Raw genomic sequence first — 25,067 nt, forward strand, 5'->3', positions numbered from 1 at the left:
CCCGGTTAGGCCCTGAGGATCCCACCGGGTATCGGATGGAGCGGAATTGCCACCCGTACCCTTGTTCTGAGAGGAGCCCAGAGGGAGACCCGGCCTATTTGCACACACACGGACAGGAAAGTTTTCGGTCTGTAATTCAGGAACACTCTGGTGTAAGGTCGCGACTGAATGCTGGACTTACTCGGAGGTTGTCGGACCCCCATCCCTGGTGATCGCAGGACTCCGCGGGGAGCAGGGAGTCGCCTTCCTTTGCCATCTACGTGAGTAAAGCCTTGGAAGTTCACCCCTATGGCCTCCGGACTGTTATTTCTGCGCCACACCGCGGGACGCGGCATCCTTCCCCCTCTACTACGACCCCCTCCATTCCTGCCCCTCTGCCCTGAGGCCTTGCTCCACCTGTGGGGAGCGGTGAGAACTTAGACCGCCATGACACCAGGCCTCGGCGGACTGCGGCGGACTGCAGCGGCGCTGGTGACCCTTCACCAGGGACCACAGGTGGTGTAGTCGTTAAAATAAGCCACTCAACCCGGACGAGCCCACAACATCTTCCTTTTGATGTGACGGCCCTGAGCACGGGTCGGGTCCGGGCCACGGCTACATCCCATCTCTTCATCACAGGACCCGACACCGAGTCCCCCCATCACCCAGGGTAAACTCAAAACTAAAAGGGCTCTTTCGAGAGGATGATGCGTCACACTATGGCATTGGAATCTGCTGATAGGCTAATTGACATATTTTAAGTTAACTGGAAGCGTACATGTGACAGTATTTTAAGGCCTATCTTCAAAGCCTATTTCCCTCTTTGCTTGATATCATGGGAAAATCAAAACTAATCAGCCAGGACATCAGAAAAGGAATTGTGGACCTGTGGGCGTTCATAAGTCTGGTGCATCCTCAGGAGCAATTTGCCAACAACTAAGGGTTCCAAATTTATCTGTTTAAATTATAATCTGCAATTTCAAGCACCATGGGACCATTCAGCCATCATACCGTTCAGTAAATAGACACATTCTGCAGCCTAAAGATGAATGTATTTTTGATGTGAAAAATACAAATCAATTCAAGAACAACAGCAAAAGAACCTGTGAAAATGATGCCAGAAACAAAAGTACCTATGTCAACAGTAAAATACGATGTAACGTCAACAGTAAAATACGATGTGCCGAATACTGATGTAATGGACTGAGTGGTGGAACCACTGTGCCAAGACTCAAGGAGAGCCTGGAGGGACGTGACTAAGCACCACACCAAAGACTGACCCTGGATGCACGGCAACTGATGGTGCCGCGGTCCGAGGAGAGCCCAGGAAGGCGAGACCAAGTGCTACACAAGGACTGACCTAGGGTACATGGCAGCTGACCCCCAAGGGACAGGTAGCTGGAACGGCCTAGTAGGAGAGTACAGCTACGAACACAGGAATGCAGATAGGTCCGACTGATACGCAGACTGGCAATACTAGTGCAGGAGGATCCGGCTGATATACAGACTGGCACGGCAAATGCCGACGGGTCCAGCTGATATGCAGATTGGCACTGCAGGTGCAGGTGGGTACGGCAGATATACTGATGGGCACTGCAGGTGCAGACGGAACCAGCAGATATACAGGCAGGGCTGATACACAAGCTGGTGGGTGCTGGCGGGCACGGTTGATATACAGGCAGGCAGGTGAGCTGGAAGATATAACTGTAACACAGGCTGGCATGGCAGGCGTGGATATACAGGACAGGTATACTGAGATATTGGGGACCTGAGAACTAGCAAGTATGTTTGGGAACAGACTAACAATGTTGCACTGGCACCTCCATGCAAGTGGAGGTGCCTTAAATAGTAAGTGTCTCCCATCCATTGGCTGGGGACACCTTAGGATGGTGTGCGCATGGCCCATTTAAGAGGAAGGGAGCGCACATGCCCTAAGCACAGTGCCCACGGATCAGCACGCTGTGCACGTACCCCGTTCAGCAGCAGACAAGGAAGGAGAAGAAGGAGCTGGCGGGGGCCGCGGCGGTGAGTTTGTCGGCGTCCCTTCCAGGGGGAGGGAGTCAGCGTGCAGGGGCACCGACGCTACAACTGACATGATCTGAAAGCAAGAACCCACTGCTCTGAACCCACCATAAAAGTCAGATTACAGTGTACAACTGCTCATGAAGACAAAGATGTTACTTTAGTTTGAATGAACAAAAATGGAATTGTTTGGCCATAATGACCATCATCATGTATGGAGGAAAAAAGGGGATGATCATAAGAACACCATCCCAAACGTGAAGCACGGGGATGGAAGCATAATGCTGTAGGTGTGCTTTGTTGCAAAAGGGACTGGAGTACTTCAGAATATAGATGAGGAAGGAAAATTTGGTGGAGATATTGAAACATCTCAAGACGTCAGTCTGAAAGTTAAAGCTTGGGACTGAGTGGGTCTTTCAAATGGACAAGCATATATCCAAAGTTGTGGAAAAATGGCTCAAGGACAATAAAGTAAAGGTAATGGATTGACCATCACACAAATCCCTGACCTAAATTCCATAGTAAATTTAAGGACAGAACTGGAAAAGCTGTGTGAGCAAAAAGGCTTACTAACCTGGCTTAGCTACACCGGTTCTATCGGGAGAAATTGGCCAAAATTCCAGCAACTTATTGTGAGAAGCTTCAGGAAGGCTGCCAGAAAGGTGGGACCCAAGTTAGACAATTTAAAAGCAATGCTGTCAAATACTAATTACATGTATGTAACTGTATGCACATTTCTGAGCCATTAAGAATGTGATGAAAGAATAAAAGGTAAAATAATGTGTAATAAATCATTTTCTCTAGGATTATTCTGAAATTTGAAGTATAGCAGTAAGGTGGTTAAGGTGTAGAAAAACTTATGGCTTCAAATTTACATACGGTACATATAGTGTATATAGTTTATATTCAAATACACGCAGATGGATTGGATGTGAATTCTCTAGATTAGTATTTTTCAAGCTACCTAAACCAAGTATCTGCTAATTTAATAAATGATATTAAAAGATAGTTCTCAATGTCTTCAGGAAACTGGTGCACCATTCCACTGCTTTCTGAATTCCTGCTGCGTTCTGTTCCTGCTGGATTGGCAGTTCAGACGAGCGGCACCGTCCTGCCCCTGGCGCAAACTGTGCATTCTCCGATGTTGCTTTGCCAGTGCAGTGTTGTAGGAGTGCAGTTGCCTTCAAGCTGCCTGGATCGGGCGATATCAGTGCACTCCAGCAATCTAGCCAGTTTCAGAGCAGCGCTTACAAGCTCCATTGGAAAGAGCTTGCAAACACTGCACATGTTTGTCCACCGCTGCTCAACTGTAACGGTAACTTAAGCAACAAGCAATAAACATTAAAATTAAAAATCACTCTACTCTTGAGAATGAAAATTATTTTTAACAAGTAAATTGCAAAGTTGCTAGTTTTTACAAGCATTTTGTAGCATTAACCATTTTAGTTGTGTAGTACTAGTAACATCTACAAAAGTGCTCATGTCGTTCTATTATTTCTTCACCAAAAAAACAGAATTTCATGTGATTATTTCCATAGGAGTCTGGAACGTGTGGACTCTATGGACATCCTGTCCTCCTCAAAGTTCCAGAGTTGGGAGGAGGATTATAATCAGCTGACTGAGAGTGCGACAGAAGAGGGCAGCCTGTGTCAGGTGAGGCGGGTGCGCACCTATGCATCTATACCGCATGCACTGGGACCATTACCTATTAAGTCATCTTATTCCTAGCACTAATTATGTTATATACATTGCTTTTACCATTCACTTTATATAATGTTATACAGTGTATTTCATGGCTGTGTGGTTGTGTGACTCTATCTATTCCATGGAAGCTATAAGACAATGCCAGAACTTTCCTACCTGGAAAAGAGCTAATGAAATAAATGTCTATGTGCCATTGTTACTCTGCTTTGGCATTTAAAGCTGTCACATGTGCCACACAATGAAACAGTCCAGCTCTGCGATAAAGTCTGCTTTCTTAATGAACTGTAGGACATTTAGACTAACATTCATTTCCATTTCTTATTAAAGTGAAAAAAGATTTTCTATTGGCATGGCTGCCAAATGCACGGGTCATCAGCCAATTTGGCTGCAGAATGAAATTTCCAATTGGAGAATACATGACCTTCGGCGAGTAGGTCTTTAGAATTTGTAATGCAAAAAGTAAAGTTTTCCTTGTTGACTCATGTGCTTAACACTATGAAGCTCACTATGAAGCTAGTTTCTAATTATCAACTATGGAGCAGTTCTGTGCCATTTTTTTTCTTGGTTTTGGACTTGATTTGTGTAATTGTTGCTCATTTGCTTTAGGTCAGTGTCCAGTATCAATTTAAAGGGAATCTGTCAGTAGAATCCACCCTCCTAAGTCGTCTGTATGGGCATGTCATAAGAAGCTCAATAAAATGACACCTTGATATCTGTGATCTGATGTCTTATTCCAGAGGAATCCATGTTTTTCTTATATGTAAATGAGCTGCTCAGGACTATGGGCCGGACACTGATCTGTATGAGAATCTGTCTCCAGAGATTATTATAAATAAAGGGGACATTACAAGTGTGATATGTGATGGCTGCTCTCTGCTCTCTTGATCTCACTGCAGAGCTGTGTATGATTGTACCTGACACATCTGCAGGTGTCCTCTCGCAGGCAGACAGTGTTGCAATGCAGCAGAGCTGTGAGAGCTGCAGCTGCTAACCTTGTTTGTAAGTGCTACTGTTCTGTATTAAATGCATGTCTCATACTGGTAATGAGCCCTTTCATTTATAATAACCTCTGGAGACAGATTCTCATGCTGATCAGTGGATTTATCCTGAATAAGACATCACATTGCAGATATTAAGGTATCATTCCATTCAGCTTCCTATGACCTGCATGCCCATATAGCCGACTTATGAGGGTTGATCCTACTGACAGATTTTATTTAACAAACTTGCCCAAATCTTTCCTGCAATTAGCCACTCTTACCTTGTGCAAGAAAGTGGCATTTGGTTGTGGGAAATCTAGTAGTACCAGGGTTACTTAACAGGGTGTGATTAGAGTATCTGGTCTAAGCAGGAATGCTGATTCCACTGGGTACACTGACTTACCTCCATGGACTGGAAAAAGCTTATTACCATCTCCAATCCACCATTACTTGGCCTTAGATATCGTAGAGTCCCAGTAATTAATAGTGATGTACAATATCCAGGCAAAACTAGTTTTAGTTTTTGACTAGAAACTTGATTCACATGTGTTAAAGGGAATCTGTCAAAAGTGTCATCTAATTTGAGAGCAGCATAATATAGAGACCGGATCCTGAGTCCAGCGATGCGTCGCTTATTGGGCTGCTTAGTGTAGTTTTGATAAAATCAATGTTTTATCAGCAGGAAATTATCACTAGAGGACTAGTAAATCTACTGCCAGGTAGTCAAGCCTATTCATGGGCTCTGTTTATCTCCACCTCCACCACTGATTGGCAGCCAATAAGGGATGGGGGGGGGGGGTTATAGAAATCTTAACATTTAGAGAAATATTAAATTTGAAGGGTCTCTGCCCCTACATTACTGCTGCTCTCGGATTACATAAGAAAACCTGATGACAGATTATTTTTAAAGGGGTTGTCCAGGGATATAAAATAGATTTTTTGCAAATAGAAACAAATTGAACTTACTAATATGCAGTACATTAGTTCCAAAATTGGCACCAATGTCTCAACTCACTGTCCTTTTCCCGGTTGCTCCATTTCTGCTCTGGATCGGACAGAGCATCTCTTGCCCTCTCCCTGTATGTCAGAAATGTGATGAAGGGGGCTGGTTGAGAACCTCAGTGTGTTAGCCAGGCCAGCTCCCTTCTTTGACAGCGCGGACTGGCTTAGCTACAAAACTGAGCCACCCCTTTAATCACATGCCGACATGCAGAGAGTGAGGGGAGCTTTCTGGCCATGTTAGAATGAATACAAAATTGAAGCTGCCAATACCATGGGAGAAGGTTCCGATTTTGTAATTAAAATTTATTTGTAAGTTCAATTATTTATATTTGCAAAGCATCTAAATAACTTTTTATGTCCCCACTAAGAGTAGTTTTCCGTAGTATTTTGGCATAAATGTATAGCTCAGCCCTTTATGTGCATCAGTCCTTAAAGCCACAATGGTGTCGATTGCATGGTTCAGGAAATAATATTTGGTATATTGTCATTTATTATTTCACAGTTTGCACTTAAGTTATGTTAACCTGTATGTACATAATATTATGAAAGTCATTAAAAATTCCCTCGCTTCATTATTCACACAGGATACTGAGCCACGATGTCTGCTGCAGTACCAAACACAAGAAATTGAGGAACAGAGGGAAAGATATCACTCCCTCAGTCAGGTAGTTGAGGAACAGAGGGATCGGTATCCATTATGCCAGGTCCCAGAAGAGCCAATAGAAAGATACAATTTATGTCAAGTCCCAGAGGAACCTCGAGAGAGATTCCAGCTTTGCCAAGTAGAGGAAGAAGAGAGTGAACAATATCCATTGTGCCAGGTGCCTGAGGAGCAAAGGGAACGGTACCCCCTGTCCCAAGTTCCAGAGGAGCCAGATATAAGATACCCAATGTTAGAAGAAAAGAGGGAGCGTTACCCCTTGGTTCAGGCGATGTTTGGAGAAACTGAACATACTCAAACTGAAGCTTTTGATCTCCATCTACCCAATTACTTCCGCTCTCGCAGCCACAGCTACCTCCGTGCCATTCAGGCCGGCTGCTCACAGGACGACGACACAACTTCACTACAGTCCATGTCACCCCCTTTGCCAATCACCAGCCGGACTCTACCCAGACACATCGGTGAGTTATGCTTAGCAGGACCAGAATTTCTTTGCTTGGCGATCTTCATTTTTCATCTGACTCATCAGTTCCAAATGCATGCCCAGTACAACCAAGAATGGATGACCCTTATACATTTGCTACATTGAGCATGAAGCAGTGATTAAAAGATATTATAAGAGAGCTTTCCTCATCCCTCTACTAATCCTCTACTGACCCCAGAGATTATTCATATAGATGTTCACAGTGGTCCATATTGCATCATCCTTTCTGTCCTTTCATAAATTCACCACTTTCCTCATACAGATCATTCTAATACTGCCTTCTTCTGACTGCTTAAAATGAATGAAATGTTTTTAGAAGTAATAACTGGTTATAATAGCTTGCAAAGTTCAATGTGGCATTCATTATTACAGTGACTGTCAAGTCTGGAGGTACAATTGATGCTTACCTGCATTTATTTTCTTTAGATCTTACTGGCTTTTTTTTTTAGCTCAGCTCTATTATGGCAGAGTTGTTATCTGTGACTATGGTTTAGATACAGTACTTTCAGGAAATCTGATGTACTCTGAGACACACCCCCTGTCTCATCTTTGGTCCAGGCTGCTGATCTATCCTTGCATCCTGGATGTTCTACCTCTTCTGATAGACTTGTGTTTATGCATCACACACTCATCAGTGCATAGAGAGCTAACTTCAAGTGCAGCAAGGGCAGGATGAGTATAATGTACAGATTATTAAATAAGCGAGTAAAGATGATTATTAGATAACTAATAAAAAAATATTTTGATTTGAGAGTCCTCAGTGGTTGATACCTTTGAATGGCTAACTGAAAAGATGGTAACAAATTTCAAGCTTTCGAGACTACTCAGGTCTCTTCATCAGGCAAAATGTAAATATTTTCTATCTACTGGCTAACAAAGATATATATTTTTCCTGTAGTTAACTAATAGTCAGTGTGCTCCTGGAGGGTTGCTTTAACTACATTCATGCTATTTATAAAGATGGCTCTAGTCTAGTCTGCGAAACCACTTTTGATGTTCTAAAAACAAGACATAAAAAATGTGATATGAAGAAAGCAAAACAATCATCCAAATGGATGTAAACTGAAGATAAAGACAATCGCACTATAGAGGCAGGACAAGCAGCAGCTATGGGGTCCTTTGTTGGTTCTTTATGTTTTTCTCCTGGGTAGTAAGAATTTTTGCAGTACTCCTTTTCCAGGAAAATGCTATTGGAATAGGTGTTCAGGAGGAAATAAACGTAAGGTTCTTCTATCCTGGGTGGCAAAACTGTCATAAAAAACTGCTAAACAGGTTGTGGGGACCAATTAAGCGCAATAGGGTTTTATCCAGTATACCAATGTATAAGGAAAAATGGTACCTTGTATGGTTGTGTACAACCAATACGAGTTAGGCTTTAAAAAAAAGATGCTCCAACTGCTGCAGCTCCACAGCTTGGTAGATCCAACGAAGTATAGAAGTAGACAAAACCCAAGATAAAAACAAAATAAGCAAATACTCTGCAGTAAATAAATAAATAGCAATAGTGCATGAAAATAATATAGGGTACTTAGTTAACATAATTTTGATCAAACAAACATAAAAGCCATCACACAACGTCAAGGTGACCCTATTCAGGACAGTCCTAACCTCTAGTGTTAAAACCTTACTATTTGTCAAGTGACATAAAAATGGGAATAAGGGCTGAGAAGGACTGAGACCTGGCTAATGGACACCCAGCCATGGGGAACTACATGTCCAGCTGAAAGAAAAAGGAGGCCACACCCTTATTTGCACAGAGTGCAAAAAATCCTGAAATAAAACCTAAAGAGATGATCTGGAATATAAGTTGGTGTGCATGCAGTGTGTTAGCCCACTAAACAGACAAAACCCAAGATAAAAACAAAATTATCAAATACCCTGCAGTAAATAAATAGAAATAGTGCATGAAAATAATATAGGGTACTTAGTAAACATATAGAATATATGCGGTATAGAAGTACTGGAAAATGTGAGTATTCTGCGCTGCTGGCTTTGTATACACAATCAAGTCCAATGTACAATATAAAGGGGCCAGTGCACTTTTATTCTCGACCCATTTCAAAGTTAATAAGCTTCTTCAGAAGAACTACAAAACTAAAAAAAAAACTGCTATGATTTTTTATTTTTTACTATGGAGTCTCCTCTTTTTATGAATGCGAATGACATGTGATTTTTTTTTCTTACCTCTCAGTATCACAGACCAATTACAATAAGATACTGTACATGAATATGATACATTTATAGAATAAATAACGGGCAGTCTGCACTTGACAGTCCCTGTTTTTAGCACAGTCATCAGATGACAAATTGATCACAGGCTCTCTTGTTGCTGGATCCCCTAGCATTCAGCTGTAGTCTCACCAGCATGGGAAATGAAACATCATAGCTCCCACCGAACTCAAAAGAGCTGTGTGTGACATCTACCAACTGGGCAGTAGGAGAAACCAAACGGGACTTGGCTGTGCTCTTACCTGCTGTGTAGATTCTCCCAAACCTTAGTTAGGGGAGGTTTCTGAAAATATTTCATTGATGTTTCAGCTGCTTATTTTGCCCTGCCCCTACTAGGCATCAAAAACAGGATCTGCTATATGGGGGTATAAACAATAAGGCCACGGCCCCACTATCAGTATTCGGTCAGTATTTTTTCTCAGGAGTGGGAGCCAAAACCAGGAGTGGGTGATAAATGCAGAATTGGTGACTTGTTTCTATTTTACCTTTTCTCTGATTGTTCCTCACCTGGTTTTGGCTCCCACTCCTGAGAAAAAATACTGACCGAATACTGATAGTGGGGCCGTGGCCTTAACAGTGATCCACAGGCTACAATGCTGTGCTGTATGTGAGTGGATTTACTCTGCCTAAAAACTTCAATAGCATTCTTCTTTATGTGCATGATGTTCTGATATGTAAAGATACAGGTGCATCTCACAAAATCAGAATATCATCAAAAAGTTGTTTCAGTTCTTCAATCCAAAAAGTGAATCTCATATATTATATAGAGTCATTACCAACAGAGTGATCTATTTCAAGTGTTTATTTCTGTTAATGTTGATGATTATGGCTTACAGCCAATGAAAACACAAAAGTCATTATCTGGCTGTGTGCACACGATGCGTTTTTAATGCGTTTCCGCAGCTGCGGAAACGCATTAAAAACGCATGGTAGAAGGTCTGCCATGTTCCCCAATGGTAATCCGCATGTGCTGTGCCCATGCTGCGGATTTTTCCGCAGCGTTTATGCTGCGCTCAAAAATCCGCAGCATGTCCATTTCGCCGCCATTGACTTGCATTAGACCGCATGGATTACGCATCACTGTATATGTAGATGCGCATTCCATGCGTTCTAATGTGCGGATGGTACCCGGGTGTAGAGGAGAGGAGAGTCTCCTCCACACCCAGGTACCATTAAAAAATCTGTAAAAAAAGAATAAAATAAAAAATAAATGTATACTTACCTTCTGTCGGCCCGCGCACCGCTCCTGCTTGGTTCCCGGCACTTTGCAGGGAGTTGAAGGACCTGCGCTGACGTCAGAGTCATGTGACGGGTCACATGACGCTGACGTCGGCAGGTCTTTCAATCCACCGATGCCGGCAAGGGAGAACGGAGTGTAAAGCAGGACACCGGGGGCCATCGGAGGGTAAGTATACATCTATTTTTTTATTTTTAACCACTCTCTCGGGTCACACTATATAAATCCATGCTGTTTGCATGGATTTATATAGTGTGACCTAGTTGTCACAAGCACTTTCCAAGTGATGCTAATCGCTTGGAAAGCGCTTGTCAATCCGCATGGGTAACCGCTCCATTTCCGCATGTCTCTGGCAGGAAAACGCATGTACAATCCGCATGCTTTTTTTTCTGCCAGGGAGATGCAGAAACGCTCAAGAAAAAATCCTGAGCATTTCTGCATCGTGTGCACATAGCCTCTCAGTAAATTAAAATAATTAACAAAAAAGACCTGCAAAGGCTTCCTAAGCATTTAAAAAGGTCCCTTAGTCTGCTTCAGTAGGCTCCACAATCATGGGGAAGACTGCTGATTTGACAGATGTCCAGAAGGCAGTCATTGACACACTCCACAAGGTCCCAGAGTTCCAATTTTCATTTGGAAATCAAGGTCCCAGGGTCTGGAGGAAGAGTGGAGAGGCCACAATCCAAGCTGCTTGAGGTCTAGTGTGAAGTTTCCACAATCAGTGATGGTTTTGTTACAACTCTCCTGTTAGGTTTTTTTTAGTTTGCTGGTCACATGACCATTTTGCCTATTTAATCCGGCTCCGCCCTCCTGGCTTTGCTGGACTTCATTTGTATTTACTACTGTTGAGCTAGCTTGTTGCTCTGTTGCCGTTCTCTGTTAGTTTTCCTAGGTCTTCTGACCCCTATGACTTTTTGTTGTGTGTTTGTCTTTGACTGCTACTATTTCTGATAGGAGGTGTCCAACTTTTCCCAGTCCCTAGATCTTGTACGGATCCCTCCCTCACATCTATAGGTCTGCGTTCAGACTAGCCGAGGACTTTAGCGGGTCTGATCGCAGGATCAGGTTCCCCGTTACTTCGTAGGGATCTAGTTTAGTTCTATTGTAGGGACAGATCTCCTCTCTTTCCTTAGTCTCTGTAGCAGATCATAACAGTAAGTCCAGCCATAAAAAAAAAAAAAATTTTCTCTAAGGAAAGACCTCCAGTTTTCCATCATGGTCTCGGTGCAAGATTTGGCTCAACGCTTGCAGGGACTCTCTCTGGAGGTGACCAAGCTCCAACAACACGTGAGTAGCTGTTCTGGAGCGCATTTTGTGGAACCTAAGGTATGTCTGCCTGATCTATTTTTTGGCGAACAACAAGATTTTTTTTCTTTTAAAAATGCTTGTCTATTATTTTTTCGTTTGAGACCCGGATCCTCTGGTGATAAATCACAGCGCATAGGGATCATAATGTCACTTTTGCGCAAAGATCCTCAGGGATGGGCCTTCTCTCTCCAACCTAGTGATCCGTGCTTTAGATCAGTGGATAGTTTTTTTTCTGCTTTGGGTTTATTGTACGATGATCCTGATCGTGTCTCATCTGCTGAGTCTGAATTAAGACGTTTGAGGCAGGGATCAGGTAATGTGGAAAAATATTGTTGTCACTTCCGTCGGTGGTCTGCCCAGGTGGGGTGGAACGATTCTGCTTTGAAAAGCTTGTTTCTTGCAGGGCTATGTGAAAGGGTAAAGGATTTACTGATTGCTTATCCCACACCTGGAAACTTGCAGGAGGCAATGCAATTAGCTATACAGGTGGACAGGAGACTGCGTGAAAGGGTTAATGAGAGCAAATCCTCTGCTATGTCAGCTTCGAGTCCTGAGAGGTTCTGTGCTGACAATGGAGAGCCGATGGAAATTGGGGCGATGGCACCCCGCTCTCAGGAAAAAGACCGCCGACTTTCTGAAGGCTTGTGTTTCTATTGCGGAAATTCTGGTCATTTTATTAAGAGCTGTGTGCTTCGTAAGAAGAAAGAAAAAAAAATGGTCAGTCATGCCCGTATTGCCTGTTTAAATTCTAAGGGAGTATTCCTATCTGCCACTACTGCTGCTCAGGATGAATTAATTGAATTTCGGGTATTTGTGGATTGTCGATCTACTCTAAATGTGATTGATGGGGGATTCTTGGAAAAACTTAGATTAGAACCTAAAACTTTGTCATCCCCTATTGCTGTGGTTTCTGTCGATGGCTCTCCCTTGAAGAGTGTTACTCACAAGGTCTGTGAATTTCCCCTCACTATTAATGGTATTCATCAAGAGAATTTGGATTTGGTGGTATTGGATAATTTGCCTTCTCCAGTAATATTGGGGTTACCCTGGTTAAAATTGCACAATCCTGTACTGGATTGGTCTACCAATGAAATTAAGTCCTGGAGCCCTAAGTGTTATGACAAGTGTTGTAACGGGCGCATTGCTGCTGTGGATAGAGGGGAATTGCCTGTACCTATTCAGGATTTTTGGAGAGTTTTTTCTGAGGAGGAGTCGCAGGTTTTGCCTCCCCATAGAGACTATGATTGTACCATTGAATTTGTCCCTGGCGCGACTCTTCCTAAGAGTCGTTTATTTAATCTTACTATTCCTGAAAGAAAGGCTTTGGAAGAATACATACAGACAAGCTTGGCCGCCGGTCACATTAGGCCTTCCAAGTCTCCTGTGGCTGTTGGATTTTTTTTTGTAAAAAAAAAAGATGGCGGTTTACGTCCTTGTCTGGACTTTCGTCAGATTAATAAAATTACTGTACGCAATCCTTACCCACTGCCATTGATTCCTGATTTATTTAACCAGTTAGTGGGGGCCAAGTGGTTCTCTAAAATTGATCTCCGGGGGGCATACAATTTGTTGCGCATGAAGGAGGGTGATGAATGGAAGACTGCTTTTAACACTCCTGTGGGTCATTTTGAGAATCTGGTTATGCCTTTTGGTCTCACCAATGCTCCAGCATTTTTTCAGAATCTTATTAATGACATCCTTAGACCTTTAATCAGCAAAAATGTGGTTGTGTATTTGGATGACATTTTGATTTATTCGCCGGATCTGGAGTCTCATTGGAGGAGCGTACGTGAGGTATTACAGTTATTAATGGACAATTCGCTTTTTGCTAAGCTGGAGAAATGTGAGTTCGCTGTACAGAGAATTAGTTTTTTGGGCTACATTATCTCCAGTGAAGGTTTTGAGATGGACCCGGTTAAAGTTCAAGCTGTGCAGGAATGGCCTAGGCCTATTGGTTTGAAATCGATACAGAGGTTTTTGGGTTTCGCCAATTATTACAGAAAATTCATAAAAAAAATTTCTATTGTCAAACCGCTGACCGATCTCACCAGGAAAGGTGCTAATGCGGTTCAGTGGACTTCTGAGGCCATTGAAGCTTTTGTGTTTCTAAAGGAGAGGTTCACCTCTGCTCCCATCCTTATGCAGCCTGATGTGACTAAGCCGTTTTTGGTTGAGGTTGATGCTTCTTCGGTGGGGGTTGGTGCGGTGTTGTCTCAGGAAAACAAGGATGGTGTACATCCCTGTGCCTTTTTTTCAAAAAAATTTTCTGAGACTGAACTTAATTACGATATTGGTAATTGGGAATTGCTGGCGATTAAACTCGCATTTGAACACTGGTGTCATCTCTTGGAAGGTGCTGAATTTCCCATTCAGGTTTTCACTGATCATAAAAATCTGATCTATCTTGATGCTGCCAAGCGCTTGAATGCCCGTCAGGCTAGGTGGGCACTTTTTTTCTCGCGGTTTAATTTTTCCGTTACTTACATCCCGGGTACCAAGAATGTTAAAGCGGATGCTTTATCTCGCAGCTTTTCTCCCATGGTCCGTGTTGAGGAGGAAGAGGAGACCATTTTACAAGAAGGTGTTGTGATTGCTGCTTTGGACTCCGTTTTGGAGGATGAGATTCTTAAAGCTCAGGAGAATGCCCCATCTAACACTCCCCATGGGAGGTTGTTTGTGCCTAGGACCTTTAGGAGAGATTTGTTTGTTGAGTGTCATGAGTCTCGGTTGGCAGGTCATCCAGGAATTTCTGAGACCAAGAGACTTGTGGCTCGCAGTTTTTGGTGGCCTGGATGGCAGAAGGAAGTCATTAAGTGGGTGCGCCAATGTACTGTGTGTGCAAGATCCAAGTCTTCGCATGCTCCTGCTGTGGGGTTGCTTTGCCCTCTGGAGGTTCCTAGTGCACCTTGGACACATCTGGCTATGGACTTTATTACTGACCTTCCTCCCTCTGAAGGTTTCACGGTCATCTGGGTGGTCGTGGACCGTTTTAGCAAGATGTGTCACTTGGTTCCCTTCATCAAACTGCCTTGCGCTAAGACACTCACCAAGGCCTTTGTCAAGGAAATTGTCAGACTACATGGTGTTCCTACTGACATTGTTTCTGATAGGGGACCTCAGTTCGTGGCTCGTTTTTGGCGTGCCTTTTGTGACAGGTTGGGAGTTCATTTGTCGTTTTCATCCGGATATCATCCTGAGTCTAATGGCCAGACAGAAAGGAAGAACCAGGATGTTGAGCAGTTCTTGCGTTGTTTTGTGGCAGACAATCAAGAGGGGTGGTCTGAGTTTCTGCCACTTGCTGAATTTGCTCTTAACAACCATACATCCTCTTCTGCTGGGTGTTCGCCTTTTTTTTGTTGTTCTGGGAGACATCCGTCTTTTGGGTCATTTTCCAAATTGGTTTCGGCTGTGCCTGAGGAGGAGAGTTTTTCCGGTGATTTGGAGAGAGTTTGGACGGATGTGCGTGGTAATCTTCAGGAGGCTAACAAGAAATCTAAGAGGTACTTTGATAGGAAACGGCAAGAGGTTTTGTTTGCTGTTGGTGACATGGTTTGGTTGTCCTCTAAGAATCTGCGATTGAGGATTCCTTCTAAAAAATTGGGTCCCAAGTTCGTAGGGCCCTTTAAGGTACTTCAGATAGTTAACCAATCTGCTGTTAGGCTGGAAGTTCCTACGTCCTGGAGGATTAATCCGTTGTTTCATGTTTCTCTGTTGAAAAAAGCTGATGTGTCGGATGGTGACGCCTCTGCCACTGTTCCTCCGGTGGTGGAGGACGGGGAATATGAAATTTCCCACATCCTAAATTCTAGACGGTATAGAGGGAGTTTGCAGTATCTCGTCGCTTGGAAGGGTTTCGGACCTGAGGATAACTCATGGGTGAGGGCGGATGATGTTTCTGCTCCCAGAGTTGTCCGAGCGTTTCACAGGAGGTTTCCTGGTAAGCCTGGGCCTAGGGGATCCGGAGGATCCTCTTAGAAGAGGGGGTACTGTTACAACTCTCCTGTTAGTTTTTTTTAGTTTGCTGGTCACATGACCATTTTGCCTATTTAATCCGGCTCCGCCCTCCTGGCTTTGCTGGACTTCATTTGTATTTACTACTGTTGAGCTAGCTTGTTGCTCTGTTGCCGTTCTCTGTTAGTTTTGCTAGGTCTTCTGACCCCTATGCCTTTTTGTTGTGTGTTTGTCTTTGACTGCTACTATTTCTGCTAGGAGGTGTCCAACTTTTCCCAGTCCCTAGATCTTGTAGGGATCCCTCCCTCACATCTATAGGTCTGCGTTCAGACTAGCCGAGGACTTTAGCGGGTCTGATCGCAGGATCAGGTTCCCCGTTACTTCGTAGGGATCTAGTTTAGTTCTATTGTAGGGACAGATCTCCTCTCTTTCCTTAGTTTCTGTAGCAGATCATAACAGGTTTAGGGAGCCATGTCATCTGCTGATGTAGGTCCACTGTGTTTTATCAAAACCAAAGTCAGCGCAGCCGTCTACCAGGAAATGTTAGAGCACTTCATGCTTCCCTCTGCCGACAAGCTTTTTGGAGATGGAAATTTCATTCTCCAGCAGGACTTGGCACCTGTCCACACTGCCAAAAGCACCAATACCTGGTTTACAAACAACAGTATCACTGTGCCTGATTGGCCAGCAAACTCGCCTGACCTTAACCCCATAGAGAATCTATGGGGTATTGTCAAGAGGAAGATGAGAGACACCAGACCTAACAATGCAGACGAGCTGAAGGCTGCTATCAAAGCAACCTGGGCTTCCATATCACCTCAGCAGTGCCACGGGCTGATCGCCTCCATGCCACGCCGCATTGATGCAGTAATTGATGCAAAAGGAGCCTCGACCAAGTATTGAGCGCATTTACTGAACATACATTTCAGTAGGCCAACATTTCGGATTTTAAAATCATTTTTCAAGCTGTTGTTATAAAGTATTCTAATTTACTGAGATAATGACTTTTGTGCTTTCATTGGCTGTAAGCCATAATCATCAACATTAAGGCTGTGTGCCGACGATGCGTTTTTTAAGCGTTTCCGCAGCGGCAAAAATGCTGCAGAAACGCTTAAGAAACGCATGGTAGAAGGCCTGCCATGTTCCCCAATGATAATCCGCTGTGCACATGCTGTGGAAATTTACGCTGCGAGTTATCATTGCGGAAAAAAACGCAGCACTACCAATTATTTTGCGGAAGTGCTGTGTTTTCGCCGCCATTGACTTGCATTACAACGCATATATTCCGATTCACTAGATAAGGACATGCGGAATGCATGTGTTCAATGTGCGGATGGTACCCAGTTCTGGAGGACAGGAGACTCTCCTCCGGACCCGGGTACCAAAGTACCTGTGAAAAAAAGAATAAAATAAAAATAAATATTATATTTACCTTCTGATGGCCCCCGGTCTCCTTGTCTTCGCTTGCCGGCAGCTCGTGGTGGACTGAAGGACCTGCGCTGACATAATTTAGTCCTTCAGTGTAGTGCACCGCGAGCTGCCGGCAAGCCAGGACGGAGCGAAGCAAGACTCCGGGGGCCATCGGAAGGTAAGTATAGATTTATTTTTTACCATTCTTTAAGGTATGCATGGATTTATATAGTGTGACCGAGTTGTCAAGCACTTTCCAAGTGATGCTAAAATCGCTTGGAAAGCGCTTGTCAACCCGCATGCGGAAATGCCAGTGAAGAACGCTTCACATCCGCATGTCCCTGGCAGGAAAACGCATGTACAATCCGCATGTACAATCCGCATGTACAATCCGCATGCGTTTTTTCTGCCAGGGAGATGCAGAAACGCTCAGGAAAAAATCCTGAGCATTTCTGCATCGTGGGCACATAGCCTAACAGAAATAAACACTTGAAATAGATCACTCTGTAATGACTCTATATAATATGAGTTTCACTTTTTAGATTGAAGAACTGAAATAAATTAACTTTTCTGATGATATTCTAATTTTGTGAGATGCACCTGTATATGGTATCTCTATATGCCAGTATATTATCAATAGAAAATAAGTGAAAAGGTAAAGTTAACTTCTTTTTTAATGTTAATAAAAAAAATAATTACAATAAATGCATTTCTTAAATGAAGGACTGAATAAAGCCATATTAACATAAAACTATAAAGTCTATGGCTGTTAAGGCTATGAATGTAAAATAGAGAAAACAAAATTATACTTCTGGCTATCTCAAGTACATCACCCAATTTATTTGGCATTCTTTTGTAGAAATGACCAAAAAATATATATTAACAACACAAACTTGCACACACTCACACCTACCTGTCTCCTGGAGCTCATCACCGAGTGATAGCTGCTCAGTCCTGAATAGGCAGCACAGCTAGAGAATTCATGACCCATGTTAAAAGAGCCACATTTGACCTGTGGATCCATCCATATGAAATGAATAAGGGTTCGGTCACATCTGCGTATATAAAGTAGCTGAGATTCTCAGCCAGAAAAGTTGGAGAGTGTCAGACGAGTGTCATGCGTTTTTTCCACACCTAGCGTCCGTATGACATCCGTATGCCATGCGTTTTTAACATCAGCTTTTAAATACAGTAACTCTCTATGACATTTCAAGATGGCTTTCTAACTAATAAAACAATCTTATATATAGATAGATAGAGAGATGATAGTAAGAAATGTCAGTGAGATATATAATTAGGACAGTGCATGTCTAGTTTACTGTACATTTATTTAGCTAATAATTAAAGAATGAAAAGAAAAAAAATGGTGTGGGGTCCCCCTTATTTTTAATACCCAGCTGAGGGAAATCAGACAGCTGGGGGGCTTGTGTTATTATTCAGGGAAGAGGCCAATATCCATTGAGCTTCCCAGACTCTTAATATCATCTCACAGCTGTCTCCCTAGCCTTTACTGGTTATTAACACGGGGTGACCCCCAAAAAAACCTGTACTCGGCATGCTGTGAATTTTTCCTCACTCCAATTCCAGGTGAGGAGAAACTCGCAGAAGAGCACTGCCTTGTTGAATAACATTGTAGCGAGTGCCATGCGAGTTTTTCGCACATTGCACTCGCCGAGTTTATACGCAGATGTGAGCGAACCCTAAAACTTACATTCCTTCCACATGCATGGATCCACATGCCACAAGTGTATGAGGCCCAAAAATATTTTATTAGAAGTTGAAAAATGTATGTCAATTACATAATCAAAATGTGTAAAACCACCCATTAGCCTTGTTCACACGGCCGGTACCTATACGTCCAAGGTCGTGAATGGGGTTAAATACCAAAAAAAAATAAATGATATACCTATTTCTTGCACCAGCACCATTCTACTGTATCTGTGATATAACAAAATGTTACATGACAGTTGTAGCTAGCCCCCGAGCTCAGCGACCCACTTTAGAAATAAAATGAACATTGAGCAGAATTAGGGCTCGTGCAGACGAACATATATCCAGTCCCTGTGCTATCCGTGTGTGCAGACTGATGATCTGTATGGAAAAAAATTGCAGCATGCACAACTCTGGTCTGTTTTATGGACTAGAATAATGCATGAAATGTAAAGGCTGCTGCGCTATCCATCCTCAATGCAGATGAACACGTAGAGCTACACAAGGAGAGATTCACGACCACCATTTACAGACACGACTGGTCAGTTTTTCAATACGGTCGTCTGAACCCAGCCGTAAGTTCAGCCTATAGGTTTAGTCCTTCACAACAGTCCTAGTTTTCATGTGGCTTCTTTGTAAAGTTAAATGTCCACCCCTGGTGTATAGTATTTTGGGTCTATACCCAGAACCAGCCCTGTGATGTGTCAGGTCCTTGAAAGCGAGACACGTGCTTTGTAGCTGTTGTCCACTCTGGCCAATCAGTATGGGCGCAGTCAGACGGCCGTAAAATCGGACCGAGATCGGATGTCAGTGCACGGACTGTCCAGTGCCTCTCCCAACCCGAATGTGACAGCTGCATAGAAATACATGAAGTCGTCATGCTTGGGTCAGGAGAGCCGCTGGCCAGTCCATGCAGTGCGATCCAATCTCCGTTCGATATATCCGGCCGTCTGACTGCGCCTAGAGGATTGTCAGTTCCCCTCTATTAATTAAACATTCTGTAAAATCATATCAGAAAATTTGGTTTGTAAAATACTTTTAATGGGACCAGATCAAATGGAAAGAACTAATGCAACCTATGTTGTCCGATTAAAACAAACACCACTGCGCAACGGCGCACACAAACTCGTCTCATTTCTAGAATAACAGACATTTTTATTATAATCGGAAGAGACAGTGTGTGATATATTATTTTCCTAGACAAAATCCTTACAGACACTGAATGGCAAACCATATTAGAGAATTAAAGTATGGTGCATGACATATTCTATGGTGATCTACTAGCAGGCGTAAAGAAACAGGCAGCCATGCTCAGCAGCTCTTCACACACACATTAGTAAAAGGATGAGCCCGCTTAAATGGTTTTACTTATTCATGATCTTATTAGAGGTGCCTTACTGCTGGAAAGTGCATTTTCAGTAAGGAAATGGCTTATATCGATGCCTTCTTAGAAAACAATTGGAAATAATGCCATTGCACATGGAAACATATTTTCCCATTACAGCCAATGTGCAACTTCAAAGTCCGCAATTAGGCTGAACTATTGCAACATATCAGAGCTTTAAATAGTGGAAATAAATTCATCTAAAGCCATGAAATATGAAAAGCGAGGTGATAATGCAGTTGGTTCTTTATTGGATCTGGCAATACGGTGCCTACTACTTCTCAGCAAACATATATATCTTTTTAAACTCGTTTTATTGAAGATTACAACAGAAGGTTACATCGTAGAACAAAATAACAAACAGCATTTCTCATTACTCATTAATACTGTCTGGCAAAGTTAGCCCTGCCCTTCACATGCCATGGGTCTAATATCTTTACCAAAAGCATAAAATACCCATGTGAGGTACCAAATATCACATACTTTAATCAACAGGCGATGAGGGTATTCTCTTATGATTAATGTGAGTCAAAAGGAGAATCAAACCTAGGTTTGACTCAGAAATGCTGCGACGTTTCAAAGAAAAACATATTTTCAAAGTGGATAGGGACCGAGACCGAGACCGGACTATAGACTAGTCGGACAGGCGAGTCCCCGGGGGCTTATCCTGCCCGCTGCCCTGGAGAGACAGATCTCTGCCTATGTGCACATATAGATTAGAAACCTACCAATCCAATGAAGCAGGTGGGGAAAAGCCACCGTGGAACCGTCTGTCAAACTAGTCTATAGCGCGGTCTCAGTTCCTAGCAACTATTAAAGTATGTTTTTCTCTGAAACTCCACATCATTTCAGAGTCAAAGCATACCTGGCTGAGTTCATACAGCTAGTGTCTGATACATGCTGCCCACAGATTGGGCAGCATGTATCAGGTGTCAGGTTCTCTTTAAAGTGAACCTGCTCGCATGAGTATTCTTTTTTTTTTTTAATTCGTCATATGGTATGAGAGCTATGGACCTCTTTATTTAGTGCTAAATTTCCTGGTCTCTACCAAGGGGGCATGGCTCACAGGATTCTTTGGGGGCTAGGTGGGGTATCTTTAGGCTCCTCTGCATTATTACCCTGGGAGCAATGCCCCCTTCATAAAGACCATAAAAATAAGCACTAATTAAAAAGGTCCATATCTCTTCAACCGTATGGCAGATTTTAATAAAAAAAAAAACAAAAACAAAATTGGTGAGCAGCAGGAATAAATAAAAGCAAAAAAATTATCTTTTTAAAGGGTTGTTTTCAAGTTGTGTCTTCAGCAGCATACAGCTCTGGAGTCTCCTTACTTCCTGGTTGCCTGGGGAATGGGCACTCCTCCTTGAATTACAGTCCTGGTTCCTATTTGTAAGCTTATGCTACTGTTACACATTGATATATGTCAGTGCACTTTTTCTATGGTCTACATTCTTATCACTATGTTTCAACAAGTGAGTAGTGATTAGAGGAACTGCTCTGGAAAATGCCAATGGAGGGGGCTGGGGATTGGTGATTTTGCATGATTGATAACAGCAGCTCAGCAGCTCAGAGGGTGAGGGAGGAAGGTAAGCAGCTATTTGTTATATAGAAGTGGGAGGGAGGTGAGTAACTAACAGCTGTATATAAATCAATAAGATGGAGAAAGGTGGCTGGAATGTAAAGGATTAACTCCTCTCCTGGAGTATATCTACTGCCATACTTGGTCAGTTAAAGGGGTATTCTCATGATAATAAAACACTTTATATAGTAATCATTGAAATTAGCAAGTTTACAATTGACTTGCTTTTACTATCTGTTTTGATTCTCTTGTAATAAGGGCTTTTATCTTAAATAGTGTACAACTTGTTTCCAAGATGCTGGTCAATCTCTTTGGAAACAAACTGTACACTGTGTAAGATAAAAGCTCTCATTGCAGGAGAATGAAAACAGATAGAAAAAGCAAGTCAAAGGCAAACATGCTTATTTTTATACTAACTAAATAATTTTAATAACATGAGAGTGCCCCTTTAACTCTTCCAAGTTCCCTTGGTAGTCTGATGTGATTGCCTGGAAGAGTGTCTGCAGCTCTCTGTGCTCAGACAAGTTGGTGTCTAGAGACTCAGAAATCTGCATATCAGATATCAAGTCCAAATTCCTAATGATTACAGAAAGCCTAGTTTCAGTCTGTTTCTATCCCTCAGCCAAGCTTGGTAAAGGCCATAAAAATTAGCACTAAATAGAAAGGCTGATATCTCTGGAACCATATGACGGATTTAGAAAAAAACACAAACATCAGCCTTCTAATTTTTGGTATGTAAGGTATTATATTGCTGAATTATTTTCTTCTAGAATACCTTTGTGATACAACGTGATGAGAAACCCAATTTTTTAACTTACACATCAATATAGTATCCAACAGATAAAGTACTGTATATGCCTCCTTTTGAAAGCACAGGTGTATGGAGGTACAGTAGGGTGGCAAAAAGTGCCATGGGGACAAACTAGAGCTTCAAACAACCAAATTTAGTGCAGGAGCCCTCACTTATATACAAAATGTCTAAAGAGTGAAATTTTGGCATTGCCATAGGTAATACAGTAAGGGGCTGGTACTCGGACCAACGCACTAAGGCACTAAACGACTGCCAATAGGTAAACAATTACTGATCAGCGGATGTGTTTGCACAGGAAGACCAAAGAAAGAGATCTCTCAGTGCACATACACTTGCCATGGTACTCGGCAGCACGAGTCCTGTTTACACAGGAGGATACACCACCGAGAATGAAGAACTTTCAGGATGCACAAAAGATCATTTAGCCCGATGATTGAGTGCTTTGCTCGTTCATTGGGTGATTGGCAGCCTGTTGAGACTGTAAGATTATGTTGAAACCAGCCTTCTTAAGACTGCTCGTTCACGGTAATTATTCGGTATAAAAGCTGGAATTGTTCAGGGGCTCTTTGAGGTCTGGATTAATTTTGGAGTTTGGTTAGGGATCTGAATGAATTTTGAAGTCTGATTTACGGTTTGGATTAATTTGAGGTTTTGTGTGATTTTTTTTTTTTAGATCAAGTTTCATTTAAAAAGAAAAAAAAATATCCAGGTGTTAAAGATGTGAACTGAAGCTAAAATAAGTGTCTTATAAGATAAAAAAATGGGTAAAAAAATTCATCCAAAAGTCATTAGAGCTTTATTCTCTTTGACAGGTGACCTAGAATGACATAGGATACTAGGGAGCATTACTGCCAGGCATGTACCAGGATAACTGGATAAGGTGATACCGAGCTCGGAGTATTTAGTTGGGGCTGTGTTCTCCATGACTATATTCTGTTAGATCTGGGTGTGTATGGCTGATGTGCTGATGCATCGCTTTAATCCATTTCATCCGAAAAGCAATCAGCTAGTTTTGTGAAGCAGATTGTAACCATCTAAGCGGTTCTGTTAATGGCGGAGCATTCACTCACTTAAGCTCTGTTAATACCTCTGAACACTAATGAGTTGTCCATTTTGAACTGTGACCCACTCCTTCCATCCTCTGATCCTCCCTAATTAACACCACTGAGTCAGCTCTCCCTTTATCATGCCCGCCTCCTGTTTAATTGCATTAGGCTGCTTCTCCTCTTTCTGCTCAGTAGTGATAAGGTTATTTTCCCTTACAAGTGTAATTCTTGCATGTGCTGTTAACTTCTGATGTAACCAGCCAGGGTTTCAATAAAGAAGAAACACACAATAGCGACAATACAAAGACACATACACATACCTAATTGTTATGCCTTTTTCATCGTGATAGCGGTACTGTTCTTAAATGGATTGCCTCATTCATAAAACCCATTTTCAAATATCTTTTTCAAGAATTCCAGGACTCTCATCTAGTAACCAGGACAGGGAGCTTCCAAAAAATAAAAAGGCCATTTAGAAGAGCTGATTTCGGCCCATTAACAAGCTCTACTGACAATGAACAAGATTATCAATGTTCGTTTACTGGCCCATTGACATAGCCCAACAAAACTGAATGGGGAAGAATAATCGTTAAAATGATCGTTTTATCCCCATGCAGCATCATATTGTCAGCAGCACATTCCCTGTTTGAAGAACTACTGTTATCAAAATGTTTATCTTCTTAATATATTACAGTCATCATATTATAGCACTGTGTACTTACAATTGCTCATTTTGCCTTTCTGCCCAGTTAATTCTGCCTTTTTTCATTAGGTCTATGAAATCACGTGATTAAAAACACACTTGCTGAATCCTTCTAAGCTCATGTAGAAATAGGAAGTCTTTTTTCCCTGCATGAGTCATGAGTCACTGCAAAAGTCCTTGGCAGGGGAATGAGGGACCAGCTGGGTCAGGAGTTGAAGAGGGGGGTGACTCATGCAATGATAGGAGACTTCCTGTAGCTACATAGAGCTGAAAAAAAGAGAAGAATTAGCTGGGTAGAAAGGCAAAATGAGCAATTGCAAGTATACAATGTCATATAATATGATGAGTATAATATATTAAGAGGATAAAAACTTTGACGGGAGTGCTTCTTTACGTAGAGTCATGTGCTACCAACCACAATGACCTTTATGTCAGCATAAACTATGATCTGACTACTCTGACTTGAGTGATCGACAGCATATTTACATGTGCCAATAATTAGGAACAAGTACTGATATCAGTGTCAGAGAGTAACTGATACGCTTGGACTGTTAAGCGCGAGCGTGGCCCGTGGACTGAGGAGAGTCAGGAGGGACGTGACTAAGGGCCACACCAAGACTGACCTCGGATACACGGCAGCTGACGATGCCGCGATCTAAGGACAGCCCAGGAGGGGCGGGACCATGTACTACGCCAGGACTGACCTTGGATGCACGGTAGCTGAAGATCAAGGAGGTATATTCATTTGACACTATATATACCGCAAATGATTGCTACATAATTTATGCATCTGCCAACTGCAAGGTCAGCAAAAACCACTTGGTAAGGAAACATTTTTATTTTAAGCATAAAAAATGTCTTACCCAT

General features: G+C 42.5%; 1 protein-coding gene across 2 annotated transcripts in view; it reads left to right on the forward strand.

Annotated features, from left to right (window-relative positions):
* The window catches only part of DLGAP4 (DLG associated protein 4), a 261,005-nt gene that overhangs the window by 118,174 nt on the left and 117,764 nt on the right, over nucleotides 1-25,067 (forward strand). For both annotated transcript variants that reach the window (XM_073683832.1, XM_073683833.1), the window contains 2 exons: nucleotides 3,540-3,654; nucleotides 6,272-6,809. In XM_073683832.1, the coding sequence (XP_073539933.1) occupies nucleotides 3,540-3,654; nucleotides 6,272-6,809 (653 nt within the window). The remainder of the gene's footprint in view (nucleotides 1-3,539; nucleotides 3,655-6,271; nucleotides 6,810-25,067) is intronic.

The sequence above is a fragment of the Phyllobates terribilis genome, unplaced genomic scaffold (genome assembly GCF_046119375.1).
Source record: "Phyllobates terribilis strain yellow unplaced genomic scaffold, ASM4611937v1 Scaffold_5__5_contigs__length_657084704, whole genome shotgun sequence".
Taxonomy (NCBI): Eukaryota; Metazoa; Chordata; class Amphibia; order Anura; family Dendrobatidae; genus Phyllobates; species Phyllobates terribilis.